This window comes from Rhinatrema bivittatum, chromosome 7 (assembly GCF_901001135.1).
Source record: "Rhinatrema bivittatum chromosome 7, aRhiBiv1.1, whole genome shotgun sequence".
Lineage (NCBI taxonomy): Eukaryota > Metazoa > Chordata > Amphibia > Gymnophiona > Rhinatrematidae > Rhinatrema > Rhinatrema bivittatum.
In genome coordinates this window covers 219,298,618-219,317,769 of record NC_042621.1, presented here as the reverse complement: position 1 = coordinate 219,317,769, position 19,152 = coordinate 219,298,618, and the positions used below count along the sequence as shown (strand labels likewise).

General features: G+C 45.5%; 1 protein-coding gene across 4 annotated transcripts in view; it reads right to left on the bottom strand.

Annotated features, from left to right (window-relative positions):
* The window catches only part of RPP30 (ribonuclease P/MRP subunit p30), a 93,036-nt gene that overhangs the window by 17,320 nt on the left and 56,564 nt on the right, over positions 1 to 19,152 (bottom strand). For 3 of the 4 annotated variants that reach the window (XM_029609851.1, XM_029609849.1, XM_029609850.1), the window contains 3 exons: positions 14,639 to 14,668; positions 11,342 to 11,379; positions 1,962 to 2,041 (listed from right to left, as the gene is read on the bottom strand). In XM_029609851.1, the coding sequence (XP_029465711.1) occupies positions 1,962 to 2,041; positions 11,342 to 11,379; positions 14,639 to 14,668 (148 nt within the window). The remainder of the gene's footprint in view (positions 1 to 1,961; positions 2,042 to 11,341; positions 11,380 to 14,638; positions 14,669 to 19,152) is intronic. The other variant, XM_029609852.1, reaches the window with a different exon arrangement.

Below are 19,152 nucleotides of genomic sequence, written 5' to 3'. Positions count from 1 at the left end.
GGTTCGACTGTCCGAGCCATTATAAGGGTGGAGAGATCCACTCAAAGTTTTTGCTGGTTGATTGAAAACCCCCATCAGGGGCATGGAGGGAAGTCTGGAGGAACCCTTTGGAAATTCAACCTGTACCAGAGTACTGGCAAAGGCTGTGTCGGCAGCATGCAGAGGAGCAAGTCAAACCGCTCCAGCAACGATGCGGCCTGACGGCTCGATGCCTTGAAGGGCTCAGCCGACCATCAACCGTACCTAGCGCTCCAACTCCTCCTCAAATGCTGACGAAAATAAGACATCTTGAGGAGGAGTCGAGACCAGATCCGCTTCTGAGCCCCAAGGAGGATTGGTGCCCATCACCAGAACTGGTGGGGATCGCCTCGGGCCCTCGGCCTCTATGGAGGGGGACTGGGGCAGCTTCAGGGGTAGCTTGGCAGATGTTGGCGCCTTCCCGAGCTTGGAGCCATGTGAAGATGGCGACCGATGGCGGTGCTTTCTCGACTTCCCCCAGTGCTTGGCCCTGGTCCTTCCCTGGAGGTGATGATCCAGACCTGGAACAAGAGGAAACAGAAAGCAGCCAGTCCCCAGCACCCAATTCGACCTGGGAACCCGGTGGTGGGGAAGATAACATGGGACCGGTGGACATCAAGTTCTCACTTCCCCAAGGTGTCAATGCCCCTGATTCAGAGGCTTCCTAGCACCAAATAACTTTTCCATTTTATCAAGGCGCAAGCAGCAACCCTTGGGAGTCATCTGGGCACAGAATGCACACCCCGGATGTCGTGACATGCCCCCAGGCACAAAATATAGACCTCGTGGGGGTATGTGATGGACATAGTCCAGGGGCACTCGGGGTATCAGTGAAAACCAGATGACATTATTAGAAAAAATAACTGGCACGCGGTCGAAGGCTGGCAGTCACCGGGAAATGACACCATTGGGAATAGACCACGAAGAACGTGAAAACTTACCGCGATGCCCACTAAGTAGAAGGACCCAGTGCGATAAGAAAAAGCCAAGGAAAAATGCGATTAATGCAGTTTTCCACAAAAAAACAGCATGAGCTCTACATCCATGAGGTGAAAGCTCCAAGGAAAAAGAGAGACTGAAGAAGGACCCCACGTGGACGCATGGATAGGGGCATGCTGGGCATGCTGAGTGTACCTAGTCAAAGTTCTAGAAACTTTGATAAATGTTTTCCATGACGGGCTCCATCTGATGATGTCACTCTTGTGTGAGAACTACCATCCTGCTTGTCCTGGGAGAAAGGATGCTAGGCTCAATGGATCTTTGTTCTGACCCAGCATAGTACATCATTGTTATGTTATGTAGTCTCCATGTTGACATACAAAGAGGAAGGGTATAAGTTTCAAATGTCCACTAAATTAGCAACATGTTCATTTTTATTGAGCAATTCTTATAGCGTGTCAGCAATACAGCAAAATCTCAAGTGCATGGGTCAATAGGCCATGTTTCCTAACAAATGCATCGGAGGGACCTAACTATCTACAATAAAGAGACAAAATACAGAAAAAGTGTCATGAAGAGGGGACCACTGACCCATGCACTTGAGATTTTGGAGGTATTGCTGACATGCTATAAGAATTGCTCAATAAAAATGAACATGTTGCTAATTTAGTGGACATTTGAAACTGTTTATACCCTTCCTCTTCATATGTCAACTGACCATCTGATGGTTGGGTGCATCACCTTTTTTGGTTGTATGTAGACTCCATGTTCCAAAATATTACATCATTAATACCTTCATCTTTTAACATTTCTGAATACATAATCAGAACATCTGTATATCAGCAGTAAGCACCTTCCAAAATGTATGGAGAACTATTTTGGAGGATGTATGGAGAACTATTTTGGAGGATGTATGGAGAACTATTTTGGAGGAATAGCATCACAGGCTCCTGCTGGGGAAAACCACTGGAAATGGCCTCAAAGCCTTTATCAGATTCACTTACCTCCATGAAGAAGAGCTGCTCGGCAGTTGCTGGAGACGGCAGCTTTGGCATCAGCTTCAGACAGGCCAAACAACAATCCTCTGCATCAGTTTTATTAAGGATCTTAAAACAATTTGAGTATTTGCGTAATGCAGGGTGGGGGTGGGGGAGAGCAAGAAGAGGGAGGATGGTGTTTGGATTTCTGTCCAGCTCCAGTGCTAATGTTTTATAATAACCCAATATACATATGATGAGAATGTAACAGCTTCACCTGAGTTTAAACCACATCTGACCATTTTTGATTATCCATCCAAGTCAAGCAATTTAGTTGTTTATAAGCTCATCGTTTGCTTTTTTGAAGGTTAGATTTTTTTGATGCTAGTTTTGTGTGCCTCTGTGGGGTTTTGTCTCTTTTTGTGGTTACAAAACAAGAATACGATTCATTATCTTGGAAATCTAATATTAACAGCCAAACTTTAAGAGAGAATTACGTTGGTTATATATTATCCCTGTGTATGTCATGGAGAAAATCAAATTGTCTTCATACTAGCTTGGCTTCTAACTTCATGAGATCTCATAGCCATTATTAAACATTACTTTTATGCTTACAAAAATGTCATCCTAGAAGGCTGTAATGTCACATAAGCTACAAGTCAACCACAACTTATTGTGGAGGTCACCTATAACAAACATTGCCTAACAACATAATGTATTATGGATAAAGATCTAACAATCAAAATTTACAAACTGTCTAGTTTCGCCAGTGTAACAGTTATGCTCTAAGCTCAATGACTTGTCCTTCTAGTTACCTTATTCAGATGTCCTCAAACTTTTCAAGGCAAGGGCCACATAGGAAATTTCAAAGCTTAAAGAAGGCTGGGAGCAGAAGGAGTCCCCCTTGGAATTTGAGCATAGTGGGGGGGATGAGGAGAGCCATAAATATCTGGTCCTTTGATGATTTCAACTATTGGAAAAGAAAGGGAACACGGCTCCCAGGGTGTGGCAGATAAACCAGTAATAATATTTCTACATTTCCTGGAAACTGACAACCCTGCCACATCTCCAAGAACATTCCCTGGCTTCCTTTTCCCCTCCCCACCTCTCCCTTTTCAATCTCTCCCTTTCATTCTTTTTCATTTGCCTCAAACCTACTCGCACTCATCCCATTGTCTGTTGACAAGCAGAGCTGAATAGCCATGACACATGATCCAACAGTGCTGGACAGACCCATCTCTCTAGCAAAGTAGAATGTTTAATACTGAGTATGTGCAGGAGTTTCCATGCACGTGCTACCTCATGAACCCCTCAGTTTCTTTTTGTCCGCACTACTGCACAGATATGCGCCCTCTCTCATATAAAATGTTTTTGGCCTTGATGCCTTGTTTTTCTCTTTCATTGCTGCCTAGGCATCCCCTCAAACAGCATATCCAATACTAAAAAAAAAAAAGAATAGCACTTCTGTTTTTCATGGATCTGTCTAACACAGAAATCATAGCCTTCCAATCCAGTATCCTTAACTATATTTGCAAACACTGGAGTCTATTTCCTCCACAGTGTTTTTGACAAACACAAGTAGTCTAGCTGGGAGCTCCTGCATGGAGCTCAGTGCAGACATCTCAAATGATAGTCTCCAAAGGCATGCAGCATATACAAAGGCTGATCTGAGGGATGTTCAAGACAAACACCTTCCACACCACTCTGTCCTTTTTTCAAAAGAGAGGGCTAAATATATTCTCTGGATTGGATGGATTTCTCTCTCTGGCCTTTTAATTGCCAGGGGCTTTTGCTGAATATTCAGCAGTGGCGACACACTTATTGTGGAATCTACATTTTCCAATACCTAGACTGAATAATGATGGGACCATCTCAAGCAAGTGTCTGGGTCTCCCCGAAGAAGTATTTCGGCCATTACCTACTATTAAGTTCACTTAGAGAATAGCCACTGCCATTAGCAATGGTAACATGGAATAGACTTAGTTTTTGGGTACTTGCCAGGTTCTTATGGCCTGGATTGGCCACTGTTGGAAACGGGATGCTGGGCTTGATGGACCCTTGGTCTGACCCAGTATGGCATTTTCTTATGTTCTTATGGCCTTCAGTTTATAAGCTTTGTGCAACTGACAGATTCAGTGGGAGAAGGTATGTTCCTTTCATCAGGAGGGGTTTTCTGCCTTGGATATTGGTCCTGATCTTGCTGTAGTTAGGCCAAACCAGTTGTTTTGCATCTCATGGTGGCAGTAGGGCATGTAGCCCCCCCTTGTATGTCTAAACCTGAGAGCTTTCATTGGAGGTTTCTGCTCTCAATGGATTCAGCTACGTCAAAAACTCACACAAACTGGATTGGTTGCTTGTTAAGGAGAAATTACTATGTATCTGATAATTTTGTTTTCCTTAGTATAGACAGATGGACTCAGGACCAGTGTATTATGCACCCTCACCAGCAGATGGATATGGAGCAAACTGACGTTACAGTATATATAACTCCTGCAGTGACATCAGTCCACCAATATTCTCTGCAAAAGTCAACTGTGGACAGACTGGCAAAACTTGATTAATAATAGATAACCTTTTCTGTTTCAACCAACAGGGAATACTGAACTCAGGCAAATAATGTATGAACACTAATCTAGGGACTGGATGAACACTTACCAGTAACCCCTGGAACACGTAACCACACAAGAGGACCATAACACAATCAATTCAGCAGCTGAGGGTGGGAAGCTTAGTCTATCTGCCTACACTAAGGAAAAAAAATTATCAGGTACGTAGTAATTTCTCCTTTCCTAGCATAGACAGATGGACTCAGGATCCAAGCTACTCCCGAATATGGTGGGAGGCTGTTTGCAGCCCAGTCAAGACTGCACATGTGAAGGCTGGTTCTCCCGGGCCTGCACATCCAGATGATAATATCTGTAAAAGGTGTGTAAGGAGGACTAGTCGCAGCTTGGCAAATGTCGATGGGAGACAACAATCTAACCTCCGCCTATGACACTGCCTGAGCCCTAGTGGAATGAGCCCTAACCTGACTAGGCAAAGGCTTTTCAGTGGCCACATACGCGGCCGTGATTACCTCCTTAATCCAACGAGCTATTGCCCCTCGAAGCTAGTTCGCCCTGTTTACCTCCACCATGAAGGACAAACAGGCAATCCATCTTTCGGAAAGGTTGAGAAACCTCCAGATACCTCACGACATGTCTGGATCCCAGTGAGGGAATCCTCCTTGTCTCCCTCTACCACCAGTACTTGATATCCAAGGGGTGCAACAGGCGATATTCCTTCGTATCTCTTTCCTTACCCAGAGATGGAAAGGAAATGGACTGATTCAAGTGAAAGTCTGAAACCACTTTAGGCAAGAAGGAAGGAACAGTATGCAACTTTATTGCCCCTGGAGTCATCCAAATGGCTCCCGGCAAGACAAGGCCTGCAGCTCGAAAATTCAAAGCGCAGAACATATCGCCACCAGAAACACCATTTTCAAGATCAGTAAGCACAAGGAAAGGCTATGCAGTGGTTGAAACGTAGGGCCCGCCAAGAAATCCAACACCAGATTAAGACGTCCACAAGGGAGGACGAAGATATTTCACTCCCCTCAAGAAACAGACCACATCAGGATGAGCCGATGAGGATCCACCATTCACCTGGCCCCTAAAACAGGCAACAGTCATTACCTGTACCCTTCAAGGAAGTAAGGACCAACCCTTTATTCAATCCATCCTGCAAAAATTCCAAAATGAGTGGAATCTTAACTGAATGAGGAAGCACCCATGGATCTTCACACCAAGCCTCAAACACTCACCAAACCTGCACATAGGTTAAGGAAGTGGAAAACGTTAGTGCTCGTAACAAGGTGACAATCACCACAGAAGAATATCTACGCTTCAGCAAACAAACCCTCTCTCAAGGGCCATACCATAAGACAAAATAGAGTCAGATCTTCATGGAGAACAGGCCCCTGCTTCAACAGATCCCTGTGTGCCAGAAAACGAAGGGGGGAGTCTATGAGGAGTCTTCGCAGATCTGCATACCATGGTCTCCTGGGCCAATCCAGTGCCACCAAGAGCACCAGCCCCCTGTAACTTTCGACCCTCTGGACCATTCTGCCCAAAAAGCCATGGGGGAAAGGCACACAAAAGATTGTCCTTCGGCCAGGCCTACTTGAGAGTATCTATAGCCAAGGACTTCAGATCTCTCCTGCGACTGGAAAACTGAGGAATTTTTGCACTGCAAGAAGTCGCATCAGGTCCAGAAACGGAAGGCCCCAGCGATCCACTATCAGCTGAAACGCCTCATCCGACAATACCCATTCTCCAGGGTCCAGACTCTCTCTGCTGAGAGTCTGCTCTAACATTGACTTTTCCTGCAATGTGCAAGGCCAAAATCTCCTGAAGATGTATTTCTGCCCATACCAGAAGTTGATCTACCAACTATAACACTTGCTTTACTCGGACAGCTCGTCCCCGCAGCCTGCTGCTGAACTGCAAGTATGCCAACTGGACCACCCGGGCTTACAGCACATTGATGTTCCAGAGAAACTCCTCTATATTCCAGAGCCCTTGCATCATTCATTCTTGACAGTAAGTTCCCCAAACCTGGAGGCTCGCTCTGTCGTGAGGACTAACCAGTCTGGCGATGTCAGGGAAAAACCCTTTTCTCAGATGCTCCTCTTGCAACCACCACTGGAGGTGAGAGCAAACTTCCATTGGAAAGTGGAGTCGAATCAAGTAGTCCTGAGACTGCATGTTCCAAGAGACTGCAGAAGCACTGAAGAGGACGCATATGCATCCTTGCTCATGGCACCACTTCCAGGGTCGCTGCTATCAAACTGAGTACCTGTAGACAGGTCTATACTGTTAGGCATATAGTGTCCACAAAGAGATACACCTGTGACATCAGCTTCTGAATACGAGCTTCTGTCAAAAAAACCTTGCCCTGCTTTGTGTCGAAACACACTCCCAGATAGATACTCTAGTCACCGAGATGGCTGAAGGCTGCTCTTGGTCAGGTTCACCACTCAACCAAGCTCCTGCAACAGGAAGGTCACCTTGCGGGTCACCAGACAGCTCTCTTCCAGAGACTTGGCCCGAATCAACCAGTCTAAATATGGGTCTACCAGGATCACATATTTTCTCAACTCTGCCGCCACCACCATCACAACCTTGGAAACATTTCTGGAAGCGGTGACCAGATCAAAAGGCAGCACCCAAAACTGATTATGGCAACTCAGCACCACAAAGTGCAGAAAACGTTGATGCTCCAGTCGGATGGGAATATGGAGGTATGCCTCTGACAGATCCAAGGAGGTGAGAAATTCCCACGACTGTACGGCCATTATCATGAAGCGTAATTTTTCCATGTGAAAGTGAGTCACCCCACAAATGACAATTGACCCCTTTGAGATCCAGGTTGGGACAAAAGGAGCCCTCTCTTTCTTGGGCACAATGAAATAAACGGAATATCGACCCATATTTTCTTGAGATGTGGGTACTGGAACCACAGCCCTCAGACTGAGGAGCCTTGACAGTGCACATGCGACTGCCTCCTTCTGTGGGGGAGCGGCAGAGAGACACCATGAACACGTCCCGAGGAATACTGCGAATCTCCAGCATATATCCTTCTCTTATTACCTCCAGGACCCACTGATCCAATATCTCGACCCGCCTCTGATAAAAGAGAGAGAGGCACCGCACCCTCCCCCCCCCCATCGCCTATTCCTGGGGGTGGATCAGCAAACCTTCATTGGGAGGCTCGGGAGGTTCTACTATCCGAGCCCGCAGTTTGCTTGGGCTGCCTGGAATGAAAGGACTGAGACCTGCCAAAAGGCAGAGTCGTCTGAAAGATCGCCCCTCTGTAGGGACGAAACTGCCTAGAACCCCTGAGACGAACCCTCATACCAAAAGGGGCGCGATAACTGCTTATCTGCCGGCAACCGAGGAACTGGGGATTCGCCCTATTTACTGGCTAGCTTCTCCAACTCGCTCCCAAACAAGAGTGAGCCTTTAAAAGGCAATTTCATAAGATTAGCTTTTGAAGTTGCACCAGCCACCCAATTTCTCAGCCATAACTGACGCCAAGTCACTATTACCAAAGTCACTCCTCTGGCCAAGGTGCAGACCAAATCGCAGCCTGCATCTGCTAAAAAGGCGGCGGCTAGTTTCATTACTGCCCAAAGTCATCAACCTCCTGAGAGAGACGCAAACAAGAGTGAGCCACCAGGGAACAACAGGAAGCTATCTGCAATGTCATTGCCACTGCTTCAAATGCTTGTTTAAGAATGGCCTCAATCCTTCTATCATGTACATCCTTCTAGACTGCTCCTCCCTCCATGGGGGTAATCATCCATTTAGAGACAGCACAGACAAGTACATCCACTTTTGGAAAACGCAGATGCTCTCTCACCATTGGATCCAGGGGGTACAGGCCTTTCAAGGTCAAACCCCCTTTAAAATTTGCCTCTGGGGCATCCCATTCAAGATCAATCAATTCTTGAATGGCCTCCATAACAGGGAAAAAAAACAAGAGGCTTTACGCAAAGAAACCAAAATGGGATTTCTCTTTGGTTCAGACATGGAATCTGCCCAAGAGACTTCCAGCATCTTCAATGTCTGGGAAATCAGGGCCAGTAATTCAACTCTGTGAAAGAACTGCAACATAGTTCTATACAGTTCCTTCCCAGACAGATTTCCCCATCCTCCAGGAAGTTAGAATCTGCTTCATCATCAGTGCCATCCGGATTCCTGTCAGGTACACCTGCAGCTCGAGGTGTACTTTGGTGTTTAAATGTACCAGAAGAGGGGGAGGCCATCGCCAGAGGATCTGAACTGAAAGGCTTGGATGGTGCTGAGGACTGCGCCTGCAGAAAGGATTGCAATCCTTGAAAAAAATTCTAAAAGGCAGAAGGATCCAGGACAAAACCAGGAGGCACTTGTGCAGCACTCACTGAGCTGCCGTCCCCTGCTGAGGAACCAATCAAGGAAGTTCCAAAGTTATGTGTCCCCTCCTGACATATCCTTAAACCAGACCATTATCAGATTGGGAAGACCCATGCTTAGTAAAATCAAATGAAGATAATACCCCTGAGCCTCTAAGCAGCGATGGCATAAGTTAAGAGGGCATTCCAGGCTCAGCCCAGTCTTTCCCCGATGCCAAGGCCGAAGACGATGAACCTGGCATCCTTGGCCTGGAGGAGATTGACAACGATCAATCTCTGGTGCCCCTATCCTCCGATGGCACAGACGGAACCAATGGTCCCACTGATGTCGATGGTGCAGCTCCAATGTCCATTGATGCCAATGCCCTTCCTCGACCCAAAGATCTGATTCATATTGTTTAGTTGAAGCAGATGTCCCTTCAGGTTCATCTGGGCACATAAACAGCATCCCTGGACGTCATGTGATGTCCCCAAGCAGAAGATACATACCTCATGAGGATTAATAATAGTCATGGTCCTTGGGCACCAGAGGCATCGGTGAAAACCGGACATGGCCATGATGGAGTGAAACAAAAGGGCCGCAAAGTCGAAAGTGTTGGCGGCGGACGACAACGGCTGGTGGGCACCAAGGCACCATTACCATAGGAGGAATCAACCACAAAAGAAAACATCCTAAATGCCGAAAACCCTGACTAGAAACAGTATGGGGAGGCACCTAGAGGGATCAGCGACAGAACTGAGAAGAAAAAGTTGCGAAAAATTGCAGAGAGAAAGTTTTCCACAAGGCTAAAAACAGCCAAAGTAAGCTCAATCACACTGCAAGGCTTATAGCTCTGCAGAAGAGACTGAAGAGGGACCCCATGTGAACTCATGGTTCAGGGCATGCTGGGCATGCTCAGGGTACCCAGTCAAAGTTCTAGAAACTCTGACATAAATGTTCCACATTGGGGCTCCATTTGATGATGTCACCCAAGTGTGAGGACTACCATCTTTCTTGACCTTGGAAAATTAGCTATGCTTAATACCCACCCCACCTTCCTAGATCAGTGTTTCCCAATCCTCTCTGGAGGCACACCTTACCAGTCAGGCTTTCAGAATATCCATAATGAATATACATGAGATAAAATTGAATACATTGGAGACCCAGTGTATACAAATCTATTTCATGCATATTCACTGTGGCAATCCTCAAAATCAGAATGGATAGGTTTGCCTCCAGAAGAGGGTTGGGTCACACTGCCCTACAGAATCAACTATATCCTGAACTTTACCCAATTATTATCAACTCTCCCTATAAGTTTGCTCTGTATATGTCTATTTTTATAGTATACCCCTAGTTTTAGATTATTTTCCCAGTTTATCTCTGAAGTGTACGCCTACCTCTGTTGCTTCAGTTTATTTTCCCTGTTTAAATTCCAGTGTGTATGCCTACCTCCATAACTCATCGTCTGTGTCAAACTTGTACACCATTGTTAACAAGTGATTCTTTCATGGAATGACTTTATATAAAACATTCAAATAAATAAATAAATAAATACACTGCCTGGCTAAAACTAAGCTCTACAATCGACTGAGGGGCTCACGAGGCAGGGCCCGCACAGAACTCCCACACATACTCAGGAGTAAAAGCTCTACTGAGCTAGAGAGATGGGTCCGTTCGGCACCAGCAGATGTCACCCATGCTTCAGAGCTAATTCATCCTGCTGTATATGGACAACCCTGTTTATGGTAAACAAACTTGTTTCTTGCTCTAACCCTACTCCCCTCTTTTTTCACCCCTTCCTTTCTTTTCTCTCCCATCCCTCTCATATCCTCTCCATTTCTCACCTCCTCATTCACTTCCTTTCTTTCCCACATCCCTCTCTTCTTTCCCTTTCTCATTCCCTCCCCCATTCTCTCTTCCCTAACTCATGGTAATCCCTCTCCCCTCATTCACCTTTCTCTCCTCCTTTCCCAACCCCTCTCTCTCTCCCTTCCTACAGCCCTTCTCTTCCCTTGGTTCTCATTTTCTTTCATTTCCTTTCCCTCTCATCCAACTTCTTCCCTCCCCTCCTTTTCTTCCCCTTTCTTATCTATTCCTTCACTCCCCTCTTTCCCTTACTGTCCTTCACACTGGCCAGGCATGGCCTCCTGATCTGTGGCCTTGTTCAGTGGTTGCGGGTATCAGTGAGGTCTTTATTTCAGCACAGTCCAGGGCTCTTCTCTACTGACGGGAAGCCAAGCAGGGCTTGGCTTCCCGTCAGTAGCATCTTCTCCCCACTAACTGCAAGTTTAAAAAAAAAAAAAATTCTTCAATTCTTCAGCAGTTTAAATCCGGCCACAGAAAAAAAAAGCCTGGTAGGCCAGCTGAAGGAGCTCTCCCGGCCAGATCTGGCCTATGGGCTGTAGGTTGGGGATCCCTGACCTTATTAATTCAAACAGCTTGTTACTTGGAGTCTTATTTACTGTTTCCTCATTATTATACTAAGGATACAATGTTGCCACATCATACGGCCCTCTCAGTTCCAAGGGCTAAGGACAAGAAGGTAAAAGAGGAAAATCATTACAAAATAATGGCATGCAGAGAATTATAAAGTGTGTGTGTGTGTGTTTGTGTTAGTGTTTCATATACATACCTCCCCCTTAAGATTCCCAATGAGGGCAATAAGCACTAGTTTACTTAGTATAAAAATGGTTTTATAAAATTAAAAGAATTCTTGTGACATATTGTATTAAAACAAAATGTGCTTATTTTCAATACCAATCCGTATAATGCCTTCAGAACCCTGGGGTGCATACCATCTGGTCCAGGTGATTTCCTACTCTAGTTTGTCAATCTGTCCTACTACATCTTCCAGGTTCACAGTGATTTAGTTCAGTTCATCAGACTCATCACCCTTGAAAACCATCTTTGGAACCAGTATCTCCCCAACATCCTCATTAGTAAACACAGAAGCAAAGAATAAATTTAGTCTTTCTGCAATGGCCTTATCTTCCCTAACAGCCCCTTTAACCCCTCGGTCCAATCAACTCCCTCACAGGTTTCTTGCTTTGGATATATTTTAAAAAGCTTTTATTATGAGATTTTGCTTCTTTGGCAAACTTCATTTCAAATTCTGTCTTAGCCTTCCTTATCAATGTTTTATACTTAACTTGTCAATGCTTATGCATAACTTTGCATTTTTTTTTTTTTTTTTAACATTAAATCTTAGTTGCCAGATCCTAGACCATTCCTCAAGATCTCTCCAAACCTCCCTGGGCCCCTCCCATCCTCTCTTCAAACTTCTCCTGGGTCCCTCAACCTCTCTCTCCAACCTTTCCTTATGCACGCCCCATCCTCTCTCTCTCCCTCCCTCTAAACCTCCCATCCTCCTCCTTTCCCCCTCTAGCCTCTCTCTCTCTCTCTCTCTCAACCTCCCCATCACTGACCCACCCCCCCTCTAGCCTCTCTCCCTCTCCAAACCTCCCCCGGTCAACCCCCTTCCAGCCTCTCTCCCTCCCCAAACCTCCCACGGCCACGCCCCCCTCCAGCCTCTCTCCCTCTCCAAATCTCCCTCAGCTGTCCCCCTCCAGCCTCTCTCTCTCTCTCTCAACCTCCCCATCACTGACCCACCCCCCTCTAGCCTCTCTCCCTCTCCAAACCTCCCCCGGTCAACCCCCTTCCAGCCTCTCTCCCTCCCCAAACCTCCCACGGCCACCCCCCCCCTCCAGCCTCTCTCCCTCTCCAAATCTCCCTCAGCTGTCCCCCTCCAGCCTCTCTCCCTTCCCTCCCCCCCCTTCAGTCTTTCTCGCTCCCCAATCCTCCCCTGGTCTTCCCCCCAAGTCTTTTTTCTCTCCAAACCTCCCCTGACCCCTCCCATCCTCTCTTCAAACCTCTCCTGGGCCCCTCATCCTCTCTTTCCAACCTTCCCCCTGTGCACGTCCCATCCTCTCTCTCTCTCCCCCTCCCTCTAAACCTCCCACCCTGACCCTCCCCCCTCCAGCCTCTCTCCCTCTCCAAATGCCTCCAGCCTCCCCCCAGCCTCTCACCCTCCCGAAACCTCCCCCGGCTGTCTCCTCTCCAGTCTCTCTCTCTCTCCAAACCTTCCCCGGCCATCCCCCCTCCAACCTCTCTCCCCTCTCCAAACCATCCCCGGCCATCCCCCCCTCCAACCTCTCTCCCCCTCTCCAAACCATCCCAGGCCACCACCCCCTCCAACCTCTCTCCCTCTCCAAACCTTCCCCGGCCAACACCCCCCCCCCCCCCCCAACCTCTCTCCCTCTCCAACCCATTCCTGGCCATCCCCCCCAACCCATCCATGGCCATCTCCCCCCTCCAATCTCTCTCCCTCTCCAAACCATCCCCGGCTATCCACCCCCCCTCTCCCTCTCCAAACCATTCCTGGCCATCCCCCCCAACCCATCCATGGCCATCTCCCCCCTCCAATCTCTCTCCCTCTCCAAACCTCCCTGTGCCCCCCCCCCTCCAACATCTCTCCCTCTCCAAACCTGTTCCCCCCTCCAACATCTCTCCCTCTCCAAACCTCCCTGTGCCCCCCTCCAACATCTCTCCCTCTCCAAATCTCCCTGTGCCCCCCTTCCAACATCTCTCCCTCTCCAAACCTCCCTGTGCCCCCCCTCCAACATCTCTCCCTCTCCAAACCTCCCTGTGCCCCCTCCAACATCTCTCCCTCTCCAAACTATTCCTGGCCATCCCTCCCAACCCATCCCTGGCCATCTCCCCCCTCCAACATATCTCCCTCTCCAAACCTCCCTGTGCCCCCCCCCTCCAACATCTCTCCCTCTCCAAACCTCCCTGTGCCCCCCCTCCAACATCTCTCCCTCTCCAAACCATTCCTGGCCATCCCCCCCTTCCAACCTCTCTCCCAACCTCCCTGTGCCCCCCTCCAACATCTCTCCCTTTCCAAACCTCCCTGTGCCCCCCTCCAGTCTTTCTCGCTCCCCAATCCTCCCCTGCTTCTCCCCAACCCTCTTTTCTCTCCAGACCTCCCCTGGCCTATTCCCCCCCCCCCCCCCCCACCCCAATTCTCTCAATCCACTGTCATCCACTTACTAGGTGACAATTTAGTATGAGGCTGCAGTAGTCTGGCAATAGTAGCATGGGCCATTCTAGTCTGAATAGGCAGGAAAAAAGAGAGCTGGGAAGTGCATAGGACAGCAATTCAACTTTGAGCCAGGTATCAAAAGCAGGACTGAAGCTAGACTTAAAACATACTGAGGCAATCCCAGACATGAGGCAATGGCAATATTGCTATGGATATCTGTGTCTCCTGTTTCAGGGTGGGGCTGTCATCACCTTATTGGCTGTGGTTGCCACTACTGCATGCATTTTCTCAGTGAGTTTGATCTGTTTGGTGCCTCAAATCCCATACTGGCTTCACAGTCTCACGAGACTAGAGACCGCAAGACCAGCATATGTGTTCAGGTATTGACTGGCTCAAATTCAAAGCAGTGCAGTGACCACTGGAAGGAAACAGCAGATATGACAGTGAAGAACACAGTGCAAGTAGAGCGGGAGTGAGGCATTAAAATCTCAGGCACCACAGTGAAAAGTGTTGTTGTGGCAACTAGGATTTGTCAAGCCCTGCCTTAAATCTTCTAGTGTTGTGATAGCAGAATAATTCTATATGTGCCACTTACACATAGAATTATTTTGAGTTTTAGGATAGTTTACTGCAAACCATAACCACCTTCATATTAGCACATACAAATATTTCTTGTGCATATTTTGTTTTAGGAAGAATTTTTCTCCCATAAAGGCAATACAGCACAAAAAAAAAAAATCACTTACCCTTTCAGCAGAACTTGATATAATTACATTCTGCAAAGAAGGGATGCATATAATTCGCACTACGTTAGAAAAATTAATGACAGGACAACATAGCAAGATTTTACATCCACCATGTTTAGGGTTCATAGACAATATATTTGTTAAGATTACTAGGAAATCACAATGATATTTACAAAATGCAATGTAATAAATTCATGAGGCAGCCATTTTAAATGGCATTAATAGTTTTAATTTCTTATTTAAAAGAAACTACATCAATTACATAATATAACCAAGTCAAAATCTTTCTTATGGTTGGCCATTTGCTTCCCATTCAGTTAGTTTACTTTACTGGTGGAAAAAATGCCTCGTGTATTCATGTACCATATTGCGAGCATGTGTGGAAGTGGTTGGAACTACTTCGCCATGCTTTTAAAAATCACATTACAGTATATGATAGAATACAAGAGTCATTTTTTTCTAATACCCATAAGAAAAAAACAATCCTTTATGGGTACCCAACTAGAAAATTATTAATATCAGTTGCGTAAAAAGGTCAAGACCTAGCAATGATCCTTGTAGCACTATGCTGTTCACCACAGTGGCCCTAATTTTCCTGTTGGTCAACCAACTTCCCACCTATTAATAATAATTCTTCCAAGTCCCAGACTAGCGAATACATCCTTAGCATATTTAGTCTCTAAATGCATGGCATACAGCGCAGGACATGCACCATTTTGGTGGCCCTCCTCTGAATTGTTTCTACCTTGTCAATATTCTTTTGTTGATGTGGGCATCTGATTTGAGCAATTTTCAAAGTATGACCTCACCAGAGACCTGTAGAGAAGTAATATTATATTCATCTTTCTACTAGCAATGTTTCTCTTTATGCACCCAACTATACTGTTAGTACTCTCAAATGCTTTATCATGTTGACTGGCTTGAGGTCAAAGATGACAAACCTCCTCCCAGGTCTCTCTCTGGTTTGGTGACTACCTAGTTCTTCACGTCCATAAAGGTATTTGGCTCTTGGATTATTGCATCCCAAATGCACGATTTTTGGTTTATTTTGGTTTATTTTTTTAAAGCCTCTATCATGATATTTACCTCCTCCAGCATGTCTATTCTGTTGCATATTTTCATAACATCTCTAAACAGGCACACTTTCCCCATACATTCCTTCCTCAATGTCACTTGTAACGATAGTCAAGAAGATTATGCCTTTTATGGATCCTTGTAGCACCATGCTGGTTACTTTCTCTTCACCAGAGTGGACCTCATTAACCACCATTTTCTGAGTCCTGTTGCTCAACCAACTTACCTAATTTATAATTTTACTTCCAACTCTCACACCGGGGCTAGCTTGCTCGTTCTTTGCTATGGAACAGTGTCAAAGGCTTTACTGAAAACCAGGCAGGCCACATCTACTGCTTCTCTTTCCCCTCCCCCAGAATCTATTACTCTGGTCACTTCAAAGAAATTAATCAGATTTGTTAGGTAACATTTTCCCTTTGTGCAACCATGTTCTTATGATGCTGAGCTTCACTGGCTTCAAAGCATACTCTTCTATATTTCCGGAGTGCTTCCATTACCTGGTCCATCCTTGTAAACTAACAGTTCTGCATTTTTTCTCCTTAGTCCCACCCTTGTGGAGTGATACTACATCTATTTTTCTCTAGTCTCTTAGAACCTTCAGTTTAAGTGATAAGTTGGAAAGAGCTGAGAAGTAAAAAGTCAGCAGCTCCATTAGTTCCATCTGAATTCTGGGATGTATTCCATCAGGTCCCATAGCTCTGTTTATTTTCAATTGTGACAGTACATCAAATATGGTCTCCTCAAGAGACTGTAGAGTTGAACCCATTATCATTTATGTCCATCACCCTCTTCTCCTGCTGGGAATATTAAATAAATATATTTGTAAAACATATCTGCTTTCTTCTGATCCTTTTAAATTCTTGCTATTCCCCTTTTGGTCTTTCTCTCTTCACTAATAATCTCTCAAAGTTGTATCCCCTACCTTTACTTATTGGGCAATATAATCCTTTGAGTGTTCACTTATCTATTACTCTTCCTGCTTCTCTTAGTTTCTCCTGGTAATTTTGCCTGGCTGCCTCCTGTCTGTATATATTTCCTGAAAGAATTCTTTTTCCTCTTCAACTTGCTAACATGCCATTTCAATGCTCTTTTTTATTGGTGTGTCTCAGATTCCCCTGCTCATCTCCTTCAGTTTTCACTTACAGAACTACAATTAAGATTCTGAGTTTTACAATATTTTTGGAATAGGTTTGTGTTTTATTTTAAATACTATAAAATCAAAAACCCCTGCAACTATATTCTCAAACTGTTGTAGCTAAACAGAGAAACTATAAATGAATATCTTGTGGGCTTAAAAGTAAATCTCAAACTTTAGAGTCCGAATTTAAATCCAACGAAAAGGAGTACTATTTATCATCTGGTGGAGTACTTTAATGTAAGAAGTAAAAGTTAAAATTCAAGTTATTCAAGGGAGATATATGGGAGATGGGAGTACCAAGAGATCCTTGGATATAATTATATAGATAATACATTGATAGAAAGCATTATAAAATGGTAAGAATCCTTCCTGTTTCATGGATTGTTATTTATTTATTTAAAGGCTTTTTTATACCGATGTTCATGTAATAGTACATATCGCATCGGTTTACATAGAACAAAAGTTAGAAAATACATCGAACACGTGTGAAACATATAACAAGGAAAGAAATTGCCACATACTGCTTTTCCAGCATAAAGATACAACCAAAAGCTGTAAAATGGCTTTAAAAACAAATTGAAATAATGCATGCCAAGATTATGTTCTAGTGAGACAATGACACTTCTTGGGTGATGTTGATGAACACCATCATATATATGCCTTGTTGTGGCTTACTTCTGAACCACAAGATTATAAGAACATATTTCCAGTTCAGTATTCCAGTAAATTAAATTTAAGCTACTTGCTTCTTACAAGACAAAACCTTCTATACTCTTGCCATTAAAAATAAATAAAACCTTTGCCTTAAAAAACTGGCCTCTGCCCAATTCATGACACCTACTGCTTGTTTCTAAGAGGTAAACCTAAGCAGAGTCTAGAGGTGTTTGTTAGTTTTTGTTTTAATTTTAACTGAACAAAGTGAGGCTCCAACAGCACTATGGAATAAAATTCTAGATTACAGAATATAATATAAAATTCTGTCCATTATACATAATAATTTAAGTGAAGAATCCCCCATGTTGTATTCAGTGCACAGGGTCAGCAAATTAAGTGACTGCCACTAAAAATATGACCTTCCAGGTTAGGTACTTCAGGTCATGTGCGCAGCAGCTCAAAAGGAGCTTTCACAAGCTGAGCTAACACTACTTGAGGTCCTAAGACATAGCGGAAGGCTTCAATTAAATACATCTATAGGCTGTACAGAGATGGGCGTACCATCTACACCTTGATGATATGCATCAACTGCATTGGGATGAACTAACGGAGTTGGCCTTTAAGCCAGCATCTGATAGGTGTAGGAGGTAGTGGAGCAGTTTTTCTGTGGGGCAGGAGAATGGCTCTAGTGCCTCCTGCTCACACCACACAGAAAACCTCTTCCACTTCAGTCCATAGGACTTTCTAGTGGAAGGCTTTCTAGAAGCCACCAAGACCAGAGACACATCCTCTGAAAGAGCAAGCAGTCGCAGGATTAACCTCTCAACATCCAGGTTGTACGTGACAGGGTCTGGTGGTTGGGATGCCGCAGCCTCCCTTGATCTTGTGTGATGAATCTGGGGAAGTCTCCAGGCTCATCAGTCTCTAGCTGGACAACTCCAGACAGTCTCAGACAATGAGGAGCTATGAGAATCAGTCCCCTTGTCCTCACGAAGCTTCAAGAGAGTCTTTGTCGCTAAAGGAATCAGAGGATACATATATAGAAAACCCTTGCTCTAATGATGGGTGATGGTGTCTGAGGCTGGTTTGCCATCCGACCTGTACAGGGAGCAGAACCAAGGCACCTTACTGTTGCAGGGGGACATGAACAGATCTATGTCTGAGCTCCCCCAGAGGTGGAATATCTGATTCCTGGATCAGAGGATAGCGAATCACGCTTGGGGTCTGAAGGCTCGACTCAGCCTGTTTGCTACCAGGTTCTCAGTCCCGTCCAGGTACATGGCCTTGAGTATCATCCCGTGGGACAGGGCCCACGACCACGACACAGGAGATATAATCCCATGCCTCTCTGCTTGTTGACATACCACATGGCTACATGGTTGTCGGTGTGGATCAGGATAACTTTGTTGGACAGCGATCTCTGAAAGCTCATAGCGCATACCTGATCGCGTAAAGCTCCAGGAAGTTGATTTGATAAGAGCGTTCCTGAGCATACCAGAGACCTTAATTGCTGAGCCCATCTACATGACCTCCCCACCACAGGGTAGATGCATACATGGTTAGGACAATTTGGGTAGGGGGACTTCAAAAAGAGATCCTTCATTCCAGATTTAAAAGTACCCACCACCAGGATAATGAGCCCTGGAGA